At 42.9% G+C, this 18832-nt stretch overlaps 1 protein-coding gene across 3 annotated transcripts in view; it reads right to left on the bottom strand.

Moving 5' to 3' along the window:
- Window positions 1–18832, bottom strand: part of THSD4 (thrombospondin type 1 domain containing 4) — a 600466-nt gene that overhangs the window by 557694 nt on the left and 23940 nt on the right. For 2 of the 3 annotated variants that reach the window (XM_038420562.2, XM_043493645.1), the window contains exon 2: window positions 10691–10777. In XM_038420562.2, coding sequence (XP_038276490.1) covers window positions 10691–10719 — 29 coding nt within the window. In that variant the 5' untranslated portion in view covers window positions 10720–10777. Of the gene's footprint in view, window positions 1–10690; window positions 10778–16832; window positions 17015–18832 lie in introns of all 3 variants that reach the window. The other variant, XM_043493644.1, reaches the window with a different exon arrangement.

The raw sequence follows: 18832 nt of genomic DNA, 5'->3' as shown, positions 1-18832 counted from the left end.
CAAGGGAACTGGTTCCTCTCCAGTCAGCTGTGGAGACTAGACTAGACTAGACTAGACTGTGGAGACTAGACTAGCACAAGAGCTAGGGGGCAGCAAGACAACTCACCCAGCACTTTCTCCAGAGACTCTCACCACACCCAGGTGCCCAATCTATGGTTCAATGTTTGTTTATGAGCCCCAGTCCCCCTGCATCTCTCCATCCATGGCATGTCAACAAGGAGAAAGAGTATTCTCTTTCAAATGCTCAGGATTTGCAGATAGCATCTGGGCAACCTCTGCTCCCCACTCCAAGTGGAGCTATAGGCCCCAAAGTCCAAGCTGCTTTTGAGCCTCTCTAGCCCTTCTTCCACCAACCAGGCAGGTGCGGATCTACCCTCAATAAGGGGTATCCTTGCCACATCTATATGTCACATCCAAATTTAGCTCAGTGAGGGACCTCATTCCTGCTGCCAGCTATTTTGCGCTGCTCAAAAGGCTGCACTAAAGGGATTGCTGGTCAGAGGCACACCAGTTGCATCTAATACTTTTCTGTGATGTGTTTCGGTTAAGAGGTGCAATCCAGACCACTGAGAGGTTGTGTCACTACCTGCCCTGTAACCCTGGGTGCCTCACAATACTTTGCTGCTGTAGCTCTCAACCTGGGCCACTCACAACCAGCCTACAAGCAGGAGGGTCATACCCTGACTGTCTGTCATACCCTAGCTGCAGCTCTGGTTTAGCAGACTCTGACCCCAGTAGCCTGCAGTAACACACCAGTCACACACTGGCTTCCACCAGCTTTAGTTACAGCCAGCAAGAGGACCCCAACACATTCCCAGTCCCAAATTTTCCCAAAACAGTGTGCTTTGTAATGTCTGGCCTGCTCCTGTACAGCTCAGAGAAATGGTAAGGCCTCAGAAGACACAAAACCTACCAGCTTGCCACATTAACTGGAGTTAACATTCACTTTAATTCAAACACAGCACTGGTAATTTATATTAATGATAAAAAGTTTATTAACAAAAGATGACCAGATTTTAAAGGAGTTCAGGTACAAAAGGAGGAAGGTGAAAAATGGTTCGTGTTAATCTCTGAGGATAGGACAAAAAGCAAGGGGATTAAATTGCAACAAGGAAGGTATAGGTTGGATATTAGGAAAAAACTTTTTAACTGCCAGGGTAGTTATTGGAACAAATTGCCTACTGTTATGGAATCTCCATTACTGGAGGTTTTGAAGAACAGGTTAGACAAACACCTGTCAGGAATGGTCTAGTCAGTCTTAGAATGGTCTTAGTCCTGCCTTGAGTGCAGGGGACTGGACTAGATGATCTATCAAGGACCCTTCCAGTCCCACATTTCTATGATTAAGTTAGAAAGTTTACAAGCAAATAAAAATAAAAACACAGAACTAAAAGTGTCAAACAATCTATCAAAGTACAACCTTTACCTATGCAAGTTTCTCACCTATATTCAGTTTCCAGACAGTTCAACTGCCCCTTGGTTGAAGGACCCATCTTTCTCAGCTTGCATGAACTTTGTTCTGTGTGTCTATCTAGTTAAGGATGCAAAAGATGGCTTCTGTCTTTGCTTATCTTCCAAAGTCCAATGACTGTTCCAAGAGGCAGGATGACATCATGCTATTTTTTCCCCTTCCTGTGGCCTTCCCACCCCTTGACTGGTTTCTGCGTATATGCAGCTTCCATTGGTTTTGGTCACACCTGGCTTAATCTCAGAAGGCAGGTAGATAGCTGCCTGCCCTCCTGTCTGAGAGGGAACCTGTTTCTCTAGACTTTAAAACATAATATCATTAAGTATCCATATTTCCTCCTATACTTTTAATACATACATTTCACAATGATATGAATCAGTGTGTCATTAGCTTTCAGCAAAGACCTCACTCTATACACTTCATTAATACAGTAATACTATATATGATTAGTTGTTTCAACTGCTTAACATCTGAGGTTCTGCCCACTGTCTTTATAAACCAGTAAATGAATACTTTTAAACGGATACTTCTGAAAATAAAACCCAGACCAAACTTCTCCCTCCTGCTCGGTATAGATACCATGCTGACTCTTCCCCTACTTTTTTCAGAGTAGCAGCCGTGTTAGTCTGTATTCGCAAAAAGAAAAGGAGTACTTGTGGCACCTTAGAGACTAACAAATTTATTAGAGCATAAGCTTTCGTGAGCTACAGCTCACTTCATCGGATGCATTTGGTGGAAAAAACAGAGGAGAGATTTATATACACACACACAGAGAACATGAAACAATGGGTTTATCATACACACTGTAAGGAGAGTGATCACTTAAGATAAGCCATCACCAACAGCAGGGGGGGGAAGGAGGAAAACCTTTCATGGTGACAAGCAGGTAGGCTAATTCCAGCAGTTAACAAGAATATCAGAGGAACAGTGGGGGGTGGGGTGGGAGGGAGAAATACCATGGGGAAATAGTTTTACTTTGTGTAATGACTCATCCATTCCCAGTCTCTATTCAAGCCTAAGTTAATTGTATCCAGTTTGCAAATTAATTCCAATTCAGCAGTCTCTCGTTGCAGTCTGTTTTTGAAGCTTTTTTGTTGAAGGATAGCCACTCTTAGGTCTGTGATCGAGTGACCAGAGAGATTGAAGTGTTCTCCAACTGGTTTTTGAATGTTATAATTCTTGACGTCTGATTTGTGTCCATTCATTCTTTTACATAGAGACTGTCCAGTTTGGCCAATGTACGTGGCAGAGGGGCATTGCTGGCACATGATGGCATATATCACATTGGTAGATACGCAGGTGAACGAGCCTCTGATAGTGTGGCTGATGTGATTAGGCCCTATGATGGTATCCCCTGAATAGATATGTGGACAGAGTTGGCAACGGGCTTTGTTGCAAGGATAGGTTCCTGGGTTAGTGGTTCTGTTGTGTGGTGTGTGGTTGCTGGTGAGTATTTGCTTCAGATTGGGGGGCTGTCTGTAAGCAAGGACTGGTCTGTCTCCCAAGATCTGAGAGAGCGATGGCTCGTCCTTCAGGATAGGTTGTAGATCCTTGATGATGCGTTGGAGAGGTTTTAGTTGGGGGCTGAAGGTGATGGCTAGTGGCGTTCTGTTGTTTTCTTTGTTGGGCCTGTCCTGTAGTAGGTGACTTCTGGGTACTCTTCTGGCTCTGTCAATCTGTTTCTTCACTTCAGCAGGTGGGTATTGTAGTTGTAGGAATGCATGATAGAGATCTTGTAGGTGTTTGTCTCTGTCTGAGGGGTTGGAGCAAATGCGGTTATATCGTAGCGCTTGGCTGTAGACAATGGATCGAGTGGTATGATCTGGATGAAAGCTAGAGGCATGTAGGTAGGAATAGCGGTCAGTAGGTTTCCGATATAGGGTGGTGTTTATGTGACCATCGCTTATTAGCACCGTAGTGTCCAGGAAGTGGATCTCTTCTGTGGACTGGTCCAGGCTGAGGTTGATGGTGGGATGGAAATTGTTGAAATCATGGTGGAATTCCTCAAGAGCTTCTTTTCCATGGGTCCAGATGATAAAGATGTCATCAATGTAGCGCAAGTAGAGTAGGGGCATTAGGGGACGAGAGCTGAGGAAGCGTTGTTCTAAGTCAGCCATAAAAATGTTGGCATACTGTGGGGCCATGCGGGTACCCATCGCAGTGCCGCTGATTTGAAGGTATACATTGTCACCAAATGTGAAATAGTTATGGGTCAGGACAAAGTCACAAAGTTCTGCCACCAGGTTAGCCGTGACAGTATCGGGGATACTGTTCCTGACGGCTTGTAGTCCATCTTTGTGTGGAATGTTGGTGTAGAGGGCTTGTACATCCATAGTGGCTAGGATGGTGTTTTTAGGAAGATCACCAATGGACTGTAGTTTCCTCAGGAAGTCAGTGGTGTCTCGAAGATAGCTGGGAGTGCTGGTAACGAAGGGCCTGAGGAGGGAGTCTACATAGCCAGACAATCCTGCTGTCAGGGTGCCAATGCCTGAGATGATGGGGCATCCAGGATTTCCAGGTTTATGGATCTTGGGTAGCAGATAGAATACCCCAGGTCGGGGCTCCAGGGGTGTGTCTGTGCGGATTTGTTCTTGTGCTTTTTCAGGGAGTTTCTTGAGCAAATGCTGTAGTTTCTTTTGGTAACTCTCAGTGGGATCAGAGGGTAATGGCTTGTAGAAAGTGGTGTTGGAGAGCTGCCTAGTAGCCTCTTGTTCATACTCCGACCTATTCATGATGACGACAGCACCTCCTTTGTCAGCCTTTTTGATTATGATGTCAGAGTTGTTTCTGAGGCTGTGGATGGCACTGTGTTCTGCATGGCTGAGGTTATGGGGTAAGCGATGCTGCTTTTCCACAATTTCAGCTCGTGCACGTCGGCGGAAGCAGTCTATGTAGAAATCCAATTAACTTAGGCTTGAATAGAGACTGGGAATGGATGAGTCATTACACAAAGTAAAACTATTTCCCCATGGTATTTCTCCCTCCCACCCCACCCCCCACTGTTCCTCTGATATTCTTGTTAACTGCTGGAATTAGCCTACCTGCTTGTCACCATGAAAGGTTTTCCTCCTTCCCCCCCCTGCTGTTGGTGATGGCTTATCTTAAGTGATCACTCTCCTTACAGTGTGTATGATAAACCCATTGTTTCATGTTCTCTGTGTGTGTGTATATAAATCTCTCCTCTGTTTTTTCCACCAAATGCATCCGATGAAGTGAGCTGTAGCTCACGAAAGCTTATGCTCTAATAAATTTGTTAGTCTCTAAGGTGCCACAAGTACTCCTTTTCTTCTTCCCCTACTTGTTAGCATGAGGTTTGCCTCCACCCCTTGTAAGTTTATTGGGTCTGGTTATGTGATATGTAAATACATTCTCATTGTCCTTTAAAGTACAATTCCCAGTGGGGAAAACACATTCCTTTGTTTAGGTCAGATCAGTTTACCAACTCCCCCTGACATATCTGGTTTATCTGCACTTTGGTCGTAATTCCAGATATATTCATAACTCTTAATGCCCACTGCATACATACATCACGCAAGAATTTTAATGACCGTTGAGTCATTAGTTTCATATCATACTTCACAAGGCATATTTTACACAAGTATTATGACAGTAGTGTGAATACAGGGGTGCTTAGAGTCACATTCTCACCCAGCCTTGGAGACCACAGTAACAATGAAGCTCAGAAAAATTCTGCTCTGTCTAGCCTCACCATCACAATGCCTCTTAAGTGGTCATTACAAGTTAACCTAAATTAGAAAGGTCCTTTGGCTGCTCTAATTTGCACCAGAAATTGGTGTGTCCCCTAGGAAGCCCCAGGATTTGGGAAAGCAGAAAGGCAATTTATGAAGGCACCTTTACCTCTCTCTACACCTCACTTGTATTGAGCCTACTGAATTTACAGTAAAAATTAACCTGGTCCTATGAACAGCTAATAGTCTGATGTATTCCAAAAGCAGACACAAAAATGGTGGACCTGATGAAACGTGAACCACAGAGAATCCAGCTTCAAACTAAGGGCTTGACTGCATAGAATCATAGAATATCAGGGTTGGAAGGGACCTCAGGAGGTCATCTAGTCCAACCCCCTGCTCAAAGCAGGACCAATCCCCAACTAAATCATCCCAGCCAGGGCTTTATCAAGCCTGACCTTAAAAATCTCTAAGGAAGGAGATTTCACCATGTCCCTAGGTAACCCATTCCAGTGCTTCACCACCCTCCTAATGAAAAAGTTGTTCCTAATATCCAACATAAACCTCTCACACTGCAACTTGAGACCATTATTCCTCACTCTGTCATCTGCTACCACTGAGAACAGTCTAGATCCTTCCGCTTTGGGACCCCCTTTCAGATAGTTGAAAGCAGCTATCAAATCCCCCCTCATTTTTCTCTTCTGCAGACTAAATAATCCCAGTACCTTCTGCCTCTCCTCATAAGTCATGTGCTCCAGCCCCCTAATCATTTTTGTTGCCCTCCGCTGGACTCTTTCCAATTTTTCCACATCCTTCTTGTAGTGTGGGGCCCAAAACTGGACACAGTATTCCAGATGAGGCCTCACCAATGCCGAATAGAGGGGAATGATCACATCCCTTGATCTGCTGGCAATGCTCCTACTTATACCGCCCAAAATGCTGTTAGTCTTCTTGGCAACAAGGGCACATTGTTGACTCATGTCCAGCTTCTCGTCTACTGTAACCCCTAGGCCCTTTTCTGCAGAACTGCTGCCTAGCCACTCGGTGCCTAGTCTGTAGCAGTGCATGGGATTCTTCTGTCCTAAGTGCAGGACTCTGCACTTGTCCTTGTTGAATCTCATCAGATTTCTTTTGGCCCAATCCTCTAATTTGTCTAGGTCCCTCTGTATCCTATCCCTACTCTCCAGCATATCTACCACTCCTCCCAGTTTAGTGTCATCTGCAAACTTACAGAAGATGCAATCCACACCATCCTTCAGATCATTAATGAAGATATTGAACAAAACCGGCCCCAGAACCGACCCTTGGGGCTTGCCGCTTGATACCGGCTGCCAACTAGACATGGAGCCATTGATCACTACCCATTAAGCCCGATGATCTAGCCAGCTTTCTATCCACCTTCTAGTCCATTCATCCAGCCCATACTTCTTTAACTTGCTCGCAAGAATACTGTGGGAGACCGTACCAAAAGCTTTACTAAAGTCAAGGAATAACATGTCCACTGCTTTTCCCTCATCCATAGATCCAGTTATCTTGTCATAGAAGGCAATTAGATTAGTCAGGCATGACTTGGCCTTGGTGAATCCATGTATGGTTGGGTAATGTGCTTTACGGAGCTGATATTTCTAAAGCTCATCATGCACTAGATAACCTTTAGTGCACACCGCAGGATACACAGAGATCAATTAATGTGCAACATCTTAGTACGCTTTAGAAATCACCACCTGATAGGGCATATTATCCCACCATGAAGACAAGCCCTAACAGACCAGACAGAATCCAGCTGCTCTTCCCACTCACGGCTTCCTTTTCCGCAACTGTTTAAATATTCTACATTGTTTCAGATACTTTCAGAGGGGGGCTGACAAAACTCATCAGAAGCAAGGTGTCTTGTACAGCAACTCCTTGGTAGCCTTGAAACAGTTAACTGAAATTCTCCTCAAAAATGCCAGCTAGGCATTTAAACTCCACAACAAAAATAAACAGTATGTCACAAGCTTTAAACCAAAAGTGCTGCTGAGTTCTTAGGTCCTGATCCAGGCCTGAGTATTTTGGGTTAGGTCCTAGGAAATCTTCTCCTGACCCATCTTAACCCAGCACTAGGGTTACCACCTTTTTGACCAGCCTGGACTTTTTTTGTTTGTTTGTTTTTATGTATTGCCAGAAACAGATTTAATCTGCCAGGGTTTTTTGAACTGGCTCTAAAGATTTTAATTATTATTATCACAAAACACTGGGATATCTAATATTAAAAGTTTTTGTGTCCAGCTAACAATGCTACGATGGTGCTGTTAAAAATAAGAAATTGCTGCAAATGGCAAACTCAAACAGCAAATATAAATTCAAGAAATAGACTAAATAGATTTTCTTTATGTATAAAGTTCCAGAAAATTCATATTCAAGTATACAGTTAAAATAAAGAATCCAGGCAGTTTGGGGGCGAGGAGGGGGAAGGATGTCAGTGAAGATGGAAACAAACAAAGCAACTTGGAGAAACATGACTAAGGTAAGAAAATGATGTTATCAATCTTATCTATAGATCTTATCTCTCTAGATACTATAAAAAGTTGCTATTGATGTGGGTGTGTAGAGTTACCTTGTGGTTGGGGTTGTGGTGGGCTTGCCTTGTGGGGAGCATGTTGGGTTTTTTGCATTTCAAAAGGTGGTAACCCTAACCAGCACTCCTCCTTAGGAGGAGCAGGCAAGCCTTCTTATCTTGTCTGGTGGATCGTGATTGCCTACTGCCTCCTCCTGATTCTAACTGACAGAGGGGAAAATCTTGTTGGTTCCCCCAATGCCAAGCTTGAGTCACTTCTCTAGGCAGTGTTTGGAGGTCTATACTCACTATCCCTCTTTCCCAGGTCATACGTCTCCTTCGAATAGGTGTATCAGGGCAGCAACGGCCCCATCAAGGGCAGAGAAGGCCTGATGTACACTGTCATAGGGGCCTAATAGACAGAGATACTTTTTTACACTTGCCATTTTGTTACCACAAACATAGAAAACTCAAGAAAAACTGTTTGATACATTAGGAAGATATTTGTTTACCTTCACTGACATACTGTGGGTGGAGCACTGGCCATTGGCTAATAAGTATTATATAGTTCCTATCACCACCTCATTATCATGTTCTAGTCCTCTTGCACAAAGCAATAATCATTGAAAGGATAAAAACTAAAGCTAAATTAGGAAGTGCCAGTCTTGTTTTCTTTTCTTTGTTTTTAAATCAGAACATTTTAAATCCCTTTTAAAAACATGCTGCATCTTTTATTGTTATTTGTTATAAAGTAACACCCAGAGGTTCCAGCCACCCAGAGTCAGAGCCTCTACATACACAGTAAGAGACAGCCCCCATCCTGAAGAGGGGGGCACTTCCAAACAAGGACAAAGGGAGGGAGAAAAGAGGCATAAAGAGGGGAAGTAATTTACCCAAGGTCATAAAGCAGATAAAAGGCAGAACTGGAAATAGAACTCAGATCTTCCTATTCCCAGTCCAGTGCCCTAACCACGGAACACACTGCCTTCCCAAGTGTGTCCTGTAATCCAGGAGCCACATATGCTTTTCCCCATGGGAAGGTGATCTCCTTCATAGTGCCCCATTTCAGTGAAGTTTTAATGGAAATATGACAAACTCCTAGCTAGAACACAAATCACAGACATCCTCTGGCAGCCTCACATTCTATGATCCCCATAATAGTTTTGGAACATCTGATTTGCTCCAGTTGAATACCCACTTTACTTTTTCAGAGGTCTTCACCCTCTGTCTGGCTTCTACTCTCCCTGTTCCCTCAGAAGGTGCAATAGGAAGTTCAGCATTTGCATAGGGAAACAAACTTTCATGAACAGCAAAAAGCCAAGCTCTATCGATGCGCAGCACATTTCTATGAATACATTTTAATAAAATCCTGCATGAGGGTGGCAGTTCTCAAGTGAGCAAGGACTATAATCTTCAAAGAAAATTACTTACCAGATTAAAAATCCCCTCTTCAAAACTGAACTCCTTAGCATGTGTGTGATTATTCTGTGCCAGGCTTTTCCTGACCAGTCTCTAGAAAGGGGGATTACAATTCAACATGTGTGTGCACGCATGCACAGGGACAATGAGGGTAGTTTATAGTTTGTCTCTGTGTATGTGCTTGGGTCTGCCAGAAACATTTGTTATCAACCTACTGTTTCAAGCACATAGGAAATCTGGCAGGAATACTTAAGCCTTCCTAAGGAAAGCTTCTGGGTTGAGGGATTGTGATTTTTTTTTTTTAATTTCATGTTATTTCACTTTGACTTAGTTGACTTTGGCCGCTTCTCTGGAGTTGGTAATTTTATTTATCATGCTTGACTAGTGCTAAATTCTCTAAACTACAAAATTAGGTTTATCCTGCTCTGAAGATTTGTTACAGACATTCTAAATACGTGGGAAAGCCAAAAAAAATACTGAGCACACATCAAAATTAAGCACAATATTCGAAGTGGAGTATGTAGGGATATATCCAACTGTCAAACCAAAACATCCATCTCACACCTGGTGGAGAACACAGCAAAGTATTCAGTCATACTCCCTCATAGTGGCTATGCCACCTTTTGTTTAAATCAACATCCAGTTGAAGACACTAATACTCTTAACTGGGGAGAAATGTCAAAAGGCCCTCCACCCCCACAGAAAACCCAACAGTCGGAAAGATGCCCATAAGGATCCCTCAGTGAGTTTCTCCCCAATTATTGATTATGGTGGGGGGACAGTTATCTCCTCATGGTATAAGCTGTGGGACCACTTTGTATCATACCCTTTGCCTCTGGCAGCCATGGTGAGTGACTTCCCTGAGCATGGGGGCTTCTAAGTCTGTCTGCGTGGGGGCACGCTGGGAGAAGTCTCCACAGAAAAGGTAGTACTGTTATAGGCTGCAATATAGAGAAGATCCATTCAGGTGTGAAATTCAAGCTGAAAGCTCAAGACAGAAGCAGGTTTGGATCTGGAGATTTGAGTCCAAAGTCTGGCATTTGAAATTCAGAAGAGAGAGGGTTGGACCTGAGGGGTCACTTCCAGTCTATTTTCATACAAATGAAAGGAAACACGCAGTGCCCTAGCTGTCATGAATATGAGAGTGAATCATGCCAAGAACATACAACTTTGAACTGCAATGTATGCATTAAGAATAAAAATTATTTAAAAGGCATTTACTATAAAATGGGAGTCATTAGATCTCATCAAAAATGGTAAAAAAAAATCTGCAAATTACAAGAAATCCTGCCAAGACACTGACACAAGATGAAAAGAAGTCCTCCTGGAACAGGAACAGACATTGGGAACTTTCCAATTCTCCCCTCCCCCCCCCAAAGGTTGCCCTTGCCTGATCGTTCTAAGTCATCTATGCACTTAACCATTCAATTATTTGGACTGGACTTTGCATTAAGCTACTAATGGTCCAAATAGTTAAAATATCACTAGTTTTTAAAGTCTACAGATACACAATCGATGCTTGTTGCCTTTGGCAAGAGCATATTATATCATTAAAAATAATGTTATTGTACAACTTACCTCAAAGATACGATTAAACTGTCTACCATGATCCTTGAATATGAAGCCTTCAGTGTGTTAGAACGTAATGCAGATTACACACAAATCCTATAGAAATAGAGAAAAAAATAAATATTTGTCAATACTTATGCAATACTTTCCAGGATGCCTATGAAACTAGAGATGGGTCCCAACCAAACATCTGTAGCTGAACTCCTTTGGACTTTACAGCAATTCAGATCAGAACTTAAGTTCTACCCCCTATTTAGCAAAGCACTTGAATACATGCTTATATTTAAGCACATATTTAAGTCCCGCTGAAGTTAATGGAACTTAAGGAATGGACTGCCGAATCATGGTTTGAATAACAAAGTATAAATAGCCAATGTTAAAAATGGTATTTGTCTTTTTATTTCATGCCTCTGTTATGGCACTTTGGCGGCTTCAGTTCCCCTCCGGTGCGCCAGCATGCGCCATGCCATTATTTCAAGACTGCCTCACATGGGCTAGGGTCATTTAGTTTTTTTTAGGCTATGACAAAGATTTTTTTAAAAGGGTTTCCAAATGTTAGTACCAATACCCTTTCTAAGCATTCAAGTGCACACAGCAGAAGATAAGACTCCTTTTTGGTCCAGCCAAAACGCAAGAGCCAATACATCCTCTCTGAATTCATCACATAGTCTGTCTAGCTATCTTAGGTATTTCTGTGGCCCCATTACCAGAGTTATTGGAGTGCCTCACAATTTTTAAAGTATTTTCCTCACAACACCCCTGTGGTGTAGGGCAGTGATACCAACCTCACATTACAGATGGAGGAAATCAAGGCACAGGAAGGCTAAGTGACTTGTCCACAGTCACATCAGAAGCCTGTGGCAAAGCAGGGAATTGAGCCCAGGTCACCCAGATCTTAGGCAATGCCTTAACCACTGGACCTTCGCCTCCTAGTTATAGAGCATTTTATATTTGTGACTTTTAGTTTTGCAAACACATACATGAGTTCTGTTAGCCCATTATATCATGTAAATAAGTTCTGAAGTGTTGGGGCACTGGGGATTCTTTGTCTGAAGTTGCAGTCAACATACTGGGTGTCCAATAGCAGCAGTAGGATTTTGAAATATGAATGAGACAGAGGTGGCGAGTTGTATGGGCCCGTGGTGCCCAGGCTCCAGGAATATTCAAGGCCCGGGGCCAGCTCCACCAATGTTCGGAGCCAGGTCTCTCACCCGGCCCTCCCCTGTAGCAGCCCTCCGCCCCCACTTGCCACCCCCTGGCCCCAGAGAGTCCCTGCCTACAACACAAGATCAGCGCTGGAGGCAGGCTGAGGCAACTGCTGCACCTGAGGACGTGAAGAGGCGCACACATGATTGGCAGCCCTCCCCTCCCCTACACCCACCGGGAGGTGACGCCAAAGGACTTCTGGGAGTCGGAGTCTAGACCTCACCTGAGCAGCTGCTGGGGCTTGGGTGAGTGTCCGACAGTGTGATTCCCCCTCCCTCGGCCTTACCTGCAGCCACCACTCCTGCCCCACACTGGGCAAGGGGCAGCCCCATCCACCGTGAGGCTATGGTGATGGGCAGCAGGCTGCAGCAGGAGAGGAGGCCACATGTGATGGCAGTCCCCTCCCCCCGGCATCCACCACAGGGGAGGTGAGGGAGCTTCCTGGACCTGAGAGGGCCCAGCTCCTAGGAGTACGTGGAGTGACAGTGCCAGGTAAGTGTGCTGCCGGGGGAGGGGCAGGGGAAGAGGGGGCCCCCCTCCCTCGGAGCTCCCCTCAGAGAGAGGGCTGGGGGGACTGTGGAGTCCTCCTCTCTGGCCCCAGCCCTTGGGCAGCCTGCCTGCACCTGAAATGCCTCGTCCCCAGCCCCACCCCAGAGCCTGCACCCCCCACACCTCAACCCTCTGCCCCAGTCCTGAGCCCTCCCACACACCCCAAACCCCTCATCCCCCACCTCACCCCAGAGCCTGCACCCCAGCCAGAGCCCTCAGCCCCCACACCCAACCTTATACCCCAGTCCTAAGCCCCCTCCCACACCCCAAACCCTCATCCCCCGCCCCAGAGCCTGCACCCCCAGCCAGAGCCCTCACCACCTGCACTCCAACCCTCTGCCCCACCCTCAGCCCCCTCCCACACTCCAAACCCCTCATCCCCGGCCCCACCCTGCATCCCTCACCTCAACCCTCTGCCCTAGCTCTAAGCTCTGCCCACATCCCAAACCCCTCATCCCCAGCCAGAGCCCTCATCCCCCACACCCCAACACTCTGCCCTACCCAAGCCCTCTCCTACACCCCAAACCCCTCATCTCCAGCCCCACCCCAGAGCCTGCACCCCAAGCCAAAGCCCTCACCCCCCCACACACATACATTGTGCAATATAGGGAAACTATTAAAAGCCTACTGTTTCCAGTTCATTTTTACATTATTTTAAAAAATATATATTGGCTTACAAGGCAGGTGTGGGGAGGCAGGACTTGGACCCATTCTGGGCACCACCAAAAATTATACAAACCTGCCACCCCTGGGTGAGAATCTAGAAAATCTACTTCAGAGGAACACAGTGTAGCACTAAATTTAATTTCATGTTAGGATTGAACCTATATCTATGCATCTCAGAGCTGGATCAAGCCCTGCCTATGTTTTGCCATTTACAAGTAGCTATGTGTTGAAATGCAATGCGGTGAACAGAAACTTTAGAGCATTGCTGCTCAAAGATAAGGAGCTAGCAACTTCTGTCAACCAGCTAGACAATTAAAAGCCAGCTAGAGAAAGACAAGGATTATGAGAACTTTTTTTAAATGGATATAGTTAGGTGCCCTGTGCCAGAAATATGCATTGTTTATAGGTAATGGGACAAATTACACATCCCATATAATCCAGGAGATTGCCAAAGACAAATCTGCATGTATTAAGGAAAAAAAAAATCACACAATATATCTAATGACACCAAAAAGTCTCCTTTCTATGGTTTTTTTTTAAATCAAAGGTGTTTAGGGGTTGGCCGGGTTAAAACAAATTTAACTGGAACACACTGGACTGGAGATTGGTCGTGCCAGATCGTCACACATACCTGAGCATGACAGGTGCAAATTCCTTATCAGCAACACAGCGTTTTGGTTCAGCAAAATCAATCTTTTCATCCAGCTATTCCATTGCCAGTGGGAGACCAATAACCTTTTCAAAATATGCCCCTTCCCCAAATTCAACTGCTTAGAAGTACACACATTTCTTTGAGAAAAATATGCAATACTTTGGGCAAGATTCTCAGCTGAAGTAAGTCAGAGCGGATACTGAATTTTCACCAGCTGAGGATCTAGGACATAGTTTAACAACAGGCCTGCTCTCATTTAAAGTCTAGCCAACCCCACACATGGCAATATCGGACCATTTTGACAGATGCCCTGGGAAACTAAAAGACAATTTTGAAAACTGTTAGGGAAACAAATATCTCATTTCCTGCAATCTGGTATTTAGCTATCAGAAATTTAGAGGCCAACTGTCTTACATTCGTGATGCTAACAGAAAAGGTAGGGTGGGTATGTAACATGGATTGTCTCCAGCATGGTTTCAAAGCAGAGCACTCAGTTTTGTTTTGTTTTTTTCCAGATGTATTCTCTTCCTCTATTTCGCTGCAGGATAATCGTCTCATCCCACATGTTCCTGGGGGAATGTGATGCCAACAGAATATTGCAATGAGATACAAACCCAGACATTAAAAGAAATTTGTATCTTCCTAGTATACTGCAAGTTACACGTCATTCTGAATTTCAGAAAGACATTCTCTTAGAGATGGTGTTCCTGAGAAGCTGGAAAAAACTCCTGTGTTTTTGAGGTTCTGCTTAAGACGGGTTCTAAGGATTCCTTTAAAGTCTGCAAGTTCCCAATCCCCTTTGATGTAGCTATATCTCCATAGGCAAGGCAGTAAGACAGTTCTATGAAAAGCCCAGTTTTGACCATTATATCATTTCTTCTCTCAAAACTCCTCTCACGGTCTTAAGTTTCCATGTGTGCCTTCTTCAAATAATGTCAATAGGATATTGAGTAAAATTAAATAGAATCATCAAATATCATGGTTGGAAGGGACCTCAGGAGGTCAAAGCAAGACCAATCCCCAGCTAAATCATCCCAGCCAGGGCTTTGTCAAGCCTGATCTTAAAAACCTCTAAGGAAGGAGATTCCACCACCTCCCTAGGTAACCCATTCCAGTGCTTCACCACCCTCCTAGTAAAAAAGTTTTTCCTAATATCCAACGTAAGCCTCCCCCACTGCAACTTGAGACCATTACTCCTTGTTCTGTCATCTGGTACCACTGAGAATTTTCTAGATCCTTCCTCTTTGGAACCCCCTTTCAAGTAGTTGAAAGCAGCTATCAAATCCCCCCTCATTCTTCTCTTCTGCAGACTAAATAATCCCAGTTCCCTTAGCCTCTAGAAAGTGCTTGAGAGACTGCAGTGGGGAAAGCACCTCCAGACTACTGGAGTCCGATTTGTCTTGCCTATCCCAAGTTTCACGTCACAAAACTACTTGCTTACAAAATCAGACATAAAAATAAAAAGAGTCACAGTACACTATTACTGAAAAATTTCTTATTTTACCATATAAAATAAATGAATTGGAATATAAATATTGTACTTTTCAGTATACAGTATATAGAGCAATATAAACAAGTCATAGTCTGTATGAAAGTTTAGTTTGTCCTGACGTTGCTAGTGATTTTTATGTAGCCTGTTGTAAAACTAGGTAAATATCTGGATGAGTTGATGTACCCCCTAAAAGTCCTCTGCGTACCCCCAGGTATATGTATACCCCTGGTTGAGAACCACTGCCCTAAAATGCAGGGACTGAGAACAGCAGCCATCCAGGACAAAATATACTTTTGCACAGAAACTAATAGAGCCCTGGCACCACATATCAAAGTTACATAAAGTATCTGGTAGTCCAGAGTACTAAATCATCATAATCACTTGGAAAGATCTGATGGGGCTCAGGAAGTTAAGAAAAGAGGAAGCTATTCTGGGGAGTCAACAGCATGTTAAAAAAAAACACACAATAGCCATAAGGATAATCAACGTTTTTAAAAGTTTCTCCTAAGAGAAGGTTTGAAAATATGCAGAAAGCTAATTTATTAGGTATCTTAACCTTTTAAATCTCATGGGACCTCTCACATGGAATTCTGCAAGTTGCACCTTTTGTTTATTGTGGATAGATGGCATTTCACTTTCATGAATTCCCATGCAGACTTAGTCACTCTTTCAACCTGTACATTATTCTACATCCTGTCATTTGCCATTATTTGTATATTAGCTATAAACACAGAAACCTCCCTCTTTAATCACGGTGTGTACACACGTGCAATAAGCAAGCTCATAAAACTACGTTAACCTGAAGTGTGAAGCTTCCGTCATCTAGATTTATACATAAACTCAGAATTGGTATGTGCTGTGTAACCTATTTTGTCTTGTTGACAAATATATGGCAAGCCGAGCTACGTTTCCCTTGATATTTATCTTTCTGGTAGGATTAGGTATCTTGCCAGCTACTGACAATGGCTACTTGAAGTAGCTATGAAACTTGAGTGACTTTTTAAAAGTATTTTCTAGTGATTTATAATCTCTCTTTTTAACTTAAGGAAAGTTCAATAGCAAATAACATTAGCAAGATTTGTCTTTTAAAAAGAAAAATCAAATATCCCTTAAAGCATAGATAGTCTGAATAAAATGACAGACATGTCAGTAAAGTATGGCCTACCTATTAGCTGCTCCTATCTATTAATCTATGCACAGTATCTGTTCCTTGGATCACCTCCACTCACTACATTCACAACACTTTCAAAAAGCAGTGTGTACTACAGCAACTTTATCAAGCTGGATAACTTGTATATACCCTGCATATCCGGTATATGCTGATGGACACTGAATTTTTGCTGTTGGTGGCATGGGGGCTTGAATCATACAGTAACTCTTAAACTGTTTATTAATTACAAAAACCAAACTCATCTCTGAAAACTGGATGACAGGGATCTAATTCCCACAAAATTCATAAACCCTGTCATGTGAAAATGAGGTTTTGTTGTGCTGCAGATTGCCATTGTTAAAGCATTTTCTTGCATTAGCCTATGTGGAGCAAATACAAATTTTACTGCAGAAATTAACAGAGCTCAAGTATTTACCTTGTAAAATGCAAAGGAATGACTACAGTCAAAATTTTCAACAGATCTAGCCTAAGCTAATGGTTTCCTGTAAGACAGAGGAATCAGTGCCACATGAGAGCGCAAAGGCCTTGTTTGTTGGGAGGCAGTTTCCCTTGGCTTCTTCATGATGTAGGCGATCCCTATAGGATAGGGATTAAGCCCTAGAACAAGAGAAGTAGAAATATTACTAGTATCTGTATTAAACCGGTTGCCCCGTCCAACACATTTGGGAGAGATAAAATTCTGTTTGGCATAAATAAATATTATAAAGTAAAACTTCCCTTATAAAAATCATGTTAGAAAGCAGGTTTCTGCCTAACAGAGGTCAAACAAAATGCTTCTGAAACCTCTGGACAGATTTTAAAGTGATCATCTAAAACAAGGCTTGTACCGGAGGCAGTCTCACTGTACTGGGAATAACCAAGTCCCTTAGTATTGATGCAGCTTTCTTATGAATTGTTTTCATGAGTTTCAAGAGTTTCATGAGTTAATTCATCAGTTCATTTAAACTTACACTACCCTGTGAGTCATCACTATGGGAATCGGAGAGAAGGTTATACTGAACATGTATTTGTACTTGAAGATGATTATATGCCTCTAAAATCCACTGAAGAGCTTTTCAACTCCATAAATATGCTAATTGTTGAAATGTGGATTTTGTAGATGTAATGATAGGGTTGATGATTAGTTGATAAATGTACTATTCTGACATGAATCATGAGCAGAGACTGAATTAATTGATGTCAGGTGAGGAGGAAACCCACAGGAATGATATCAGTATCAAGTTGATTAGGAAGGTTTTAGATTTATGAACCCACAAGTCCTGAGGAGGGTAGGTTAAGTTGATACCCAGTTCACAAAATGACAATAGGGTTAATTGAAAACACTAAAATGAACAGAATCTTCTTGTAACAGGACGATGAATCTCTCTCCATGGTCAAGGTGTAATAAGATTTCCATTTTAAGCCTATGTTTGCTCCCCCTTCCACTTCTGTAAATGAATTTTATTAGGTCATGTATATTTGTCATGTTCAATTTTTGCATGTGTGGTTTATTTAGCAAGAGGAGAATTTTTTTGTCAAAGTCTGAGATGAATCACACAGAATCGCAACTATGAAGCCCCAGAAATGGCAGGGAAAACTGACTAGATTTCAGATTAATAGTGTCTCTTTAATCTTAAAAAAAAAAAAAAAAACACACCACGACGTTAGAAAATCAGAATATCTTAACATTTGTTTTTAGTAGTTAAAATTCTTGAGAAGGTTATTTTCTTACAATGCTAATATGCACTTACAATCTCATCTCCAGTTCAACAACTTTTGCCTAGCAGTCTTAGCTGCTGAGTTTTATGTCCTATTAAAACAGCCCTCATACTTCAAAAGACCTTGGAGACGGAATAAAACCAGAAAAATAATAATATCCCAGCTCAAGAAAGGATAGACAAGCTGACTGTGTCCTATATTTAAAACACTTGTACAATTGTGAAATGTTGCACTGTATTGTATAAATGTTCCCGATATGAAAGAGGTGGGGAAATCATTTGCCACAAAAGCATCACTAGGCAACCCATAAGCAACAACTTTGATTCTAACACTGAAAATATCCCAGCCAAAACCATTATGAAAAGCTATTGGAAAGACTCGTACTTTACCAACTGAGCAATAGAACTATGGTAATTCATAGCCGTATAGTCTGCGAAGGAAGAGAGAGCATGCCATTACGAAGTATTCCTCTCTGAAATGCTTAGGATCAAGAGTTTTTCCATAATAAAAGCCTCCCAGATAAAAGGAGAAGTTAATCAACTCTTGACCAACTGTATCGAGAGTCAATTTATGACAATACCATGGATAACTGGTTACAGTGAAGAAAGCACCTATGCGTTCCACTAGGAGCCCTTCTCCCTCCCCCTAGAATATAACAAGAATAATTCCTCTGCAGTCAGTTCACTTAATACCAGTGTAAAACAGAATAGAGATAGA

This window comes from Dermochelys coriacea, chromosome 10 (assembly GCF_009764565.3).
Source record: "Dermochelys coriacea isolate rDerCor1 chromosome 10, rDerCor1.pri.v4, whole genome shotgun sequence".
Taxonomy (NCBI): Eukaryota; Metazoa; Chordata; order Testudines; family Dermochelyidae; genus Dermochelys; species Dermochelys coriacea.
This window is presented reverse-complemented; position numbering and strand designations above follow the sequence as displayed.